The sequence below is a fragment of the Carassius carassius genome, chromosome 23 (genome assembly GCF_963082965.1).
Source record: "Carassius carassius chromosome 23, fCarCar2.1, whole genome shotgun sequence".
Lineage (NCBI taxonomy): Eukaryota > Metazoa > Chordata > Actinopteri > Cypriniformes > Cyprinidae > Carassius > Carassius carassius.
The window spans coordinates 32404841-32408371 of NC_081777.1; the positions used below are offsets into that span (position 1 = coordinate 32404841).

The following is a 3531-nucleotide window of genomic DNA, read 5'->3' on the forward strand; positions in this document are numbered from 1 at the left end:
AGCACTTCAACAATCACTAAACCAGGAGGACAGAAAAATTCAGCAGAAATCAAGAATTCTGCAAGAAAATATAGATAAATAAATCTAAGTAAATATTGAAGCAAAAATGTCTGTGCTTCTTTTTGCTGCATTCACTAAGTCTTCCAGTTTCAGCCATGGCTTGCTTTCTGTTAAAACAAACTGTTTGCAAAATTTGAATTATGCACAATAAATCCATTCATAACATCTAAATAATTTAGCATCAATCAGGAATGAATGTAAGACTGTTTGCTTAAAGCTTGCAATTGTTGAGGCTGATCACACAAAGGTTCAGTCTCAGATGAACTGAAGCAGCTTTGACCCAAGATGCAATATGATAATGTAATGGAAAAGTATAATAATAATAATAATAGTAATAATGACAACATCCTGATTCCCTGAAGAATCACACAATGACTCAGAAACAAAGGCACGTCTGATGCTGAGATCCAGAGCACTGACCCCACGTGTGTGTGTGTGTGTGTGTGTGTGTGCGTGCGTGTGAATGGAGTGTGTGTTATAGCATACAGCAGTAATTGTTTGTCTGTAGGTGGTGGGCGGAGATATGCACTCTTCCGATTGCGACATCATCACACACAGATGTGCTCTCTCGTCCAATCAGATCACAGACGGTAACATCAGTCCACACAGATAATCATTTCTTTATAATCGTCTCCAAATGTGTAAACTCTCCTATGGGCCAGATTTAACCTGCGTTAATACATTACAAACATTAATGCTTTGTAAACAGCGGACTTGATTCGGCTTGACATCATGATGAAGATGATGAAGTGTTCACGATCAAGACTCGCGACAGATGACAGTGAACAGATGTGAGTTCACACTGAACGTCAGGGATTAAAGTGAGGATGATGACTGTCGTTAATCTAATTAAACAAGCAGACACACACACACACACACACTAGCACTGATGAGAGTCCATCATGAACCTGCCGCTCTTCAGGAAAAGTTCAGTCAGAAATCATCACTGACTGACCCTCATGTGCTCAACCCCAAATGACCTTCTTCTGTGGAACATGAAAGATGATATTTTGAGGTATAATGGGAACCAAACAATAACAATCCCAATGACCTTCGATCTATTGGTGCACTATCCCTTTAAACACGGTCAAATGTTTAAAATGTATAAGAATGTGCATAGAATTAACCTAAAAATGTCATAAACACACAGATATGAAATATGATCTGCTGAGATTCAGAACTGATGAATGTAAGGCGTTATATTTATTATTATTTATTTATTTTATTTAAGTCAATCTAAACTATTTTCTTCTTCTTACGTAAAACTAAATCTCGTCATGTGTTTATTTACTCACTGATTAATAGATCTACTCTTGAATGTTTTGTTTATGCATTATATGTCAAAGCTGTGACAGTTCTATGCAAGTCATGTCAATAACATCACTTGAATTGAATTGAACATGTAGCAAAGATAGAGAGAGAGAGAGAGAGAGAGAGAGAGACAGAAGCGGTGGTCTGCTCAATGTAGGCTGAACTAATGAGAGCGAGGAGGGACACTTTTGTCTTTTCAGCATTTCTGTTTCAAGATAATGTGTAGAAAACAGAGGGATTATTGTGCTGAAGAATGACAAGACAGAGAGAGAGAGAGAGAGAGAGACTGAGTTTGTGTTTTTAGGACTGAGACTCTAACCCTTCCCATAATAAACTGACCTTAAAGCTGAACTTCATTACATTTCCACTTCAGTTCTAGGTCAAATGCAAGAAGGTCTTTCTAGATGTTATCATGATGAACTGAGGAAACACACACACACACACACTGATGTGTGAGATCTGACAGAACCGAATCAAACAGGAAGACAAGAGTGAAGAGAAACAGAGAAACTGATCTGACGACAGACAGAAACATCGCGAGGAATGAGATCAATGCAGAAAAACCTGATGGATCAGATGCTGCAGAAACCACACACACACACACTCACAACAGATGACCAGTGAAAACTTGAACTCACTGTAATATCACTCAAACATCGATCACAGCTGACAGATCTGATCAACAGAAACAAACACAACACCCAATCAGTTCTGATGAACATTTAACCGATGCAAACACTGTGTGTTATAGTTTCTCTGACTGTCAATCAAACACAGATCGATACCCGTCACCCAGCAGGTGTCTGATCAATACTCGTGCTACAGGTGAGCTGTAACACACAGTACTCTGGTACTCCGACCTTACTGAATGACTCCGTTGTTTATGTTTACTCGGTTCTCTGAGGTACTTTACCACCGTTTAACCACAGTTCTTTAATAAGTGGACTAGACTCATTCCCACTCGTTCATTAATAATCGACTAATCCGTGTACAACTGATCTAGGTTTGATTAATTGATAATAACAGGGGCGTCGTTGTTTTGACGCGTCGCTCTCAGTATCGCGTCAGCCCTGTTATACACTACTAACACACACATATCACTCATATCACACACACATGCGAGTGTTTGATCACAGAAAATAGCGTCATTAGTAGTTTCGGACTTTAATCCCGCGAGCGCTGCTAATGCTAAAGCTAACGTGACGCTAGCGGGTATAAATCGCGCCATAGGGCGTCGTTGAAATCGCTTTACCTTCCTCTCGCCTCCGTCCATCTCTCTCGCCGACACCGGAACCGAGCCGCGTGCAGCTGTCAGGACGCGGTGAGCTCGCGCATGATCCGGAGCTGCTCCGGTTCTGAAGTCCGTCACTGACTGACTGACTGACCGACGCTCATCTGGGACGGAGTCCGCGGAGGCTCACTGCAGACGCGCGTTGCTGTAATTCCGCCGCGCATGCGCACTGAGTCACTGTACAATGTACAATGAAGCACTGATCAGTGCTGGGGAGATCACTCACAATCTCCATCACATTACACATGTTAGGCAATATAATCACACTACTTTAACATTACATTGATTTAAATAGAATAATCTTGTACCATAATGATAAAAATACAGAGTAACAAAATATTGTATTCATTGTTATAAACAACATGAAATGCATTAAACATAAGTTAAGGTTTTTAACTGTATGATTATGAGTATTCTAGTTATTTTTTGGAATATGATTAAGTAATCCAGATTAATCAGTTAATACCCAGTAATATAGTGTTGGTTAATGAACACATGAAATGCAGGTAAACAAATTAAATATATTATTTTAGTACATGGTGTATTTTGATTTTGATGTTTGCCAAGTATTTCACTTACATAATTTGACATACTTGAGAGAGAAACCAGTTTTCACTGATGATTACATCTAATTTTATCCATTAAAATTGGATTGTGACAAACATTTATTTATTTTGGAAAACCTGTGGTTTTGAATCACTTACAATAATACAGGAACATTTATTAAGAGATTAAATAGAGTCAGTTTTGTGATTATCAGTTTTGACATTTCATATTGGCATGAGTTGCTGTTACAATGTGATTTGCATATATAATATATATATCATATTGTATGTGTTATTACGTATTATTATTACTATCAAACAGAC

The 3531-nt window shown here is 38.5% G+C and overlaps 1 protein-coding gene across 2 annotated transcripts in view; it reads right to left on the reverse strand.

Annotated features, from left to right (window-relative positions):
* LOC132101797 (selenocysteine insertion sequence-binding protein 2-like) overlaps positions 1-2781 on the reverse strand; it is a 29791-nt gene extending 27010 nt beyond the window's left edge. For both annotated transcript variants that reach the window (XM_059507012.1, XM_059507011.1), the window contains exon 1: positions 2624-2781. In XM_059507012.1, coding sequence (XP_059362995.1) covers positions 2624-2644 — 21 coding nt within the window. In that variant the 5' untranslated portion in view covers positions 2645-2781. The remainder of the gene's footprint in view (positions 1-2623) is intronic.
* Positions 2782-3531: the final 750 nt, after the last annotated feature.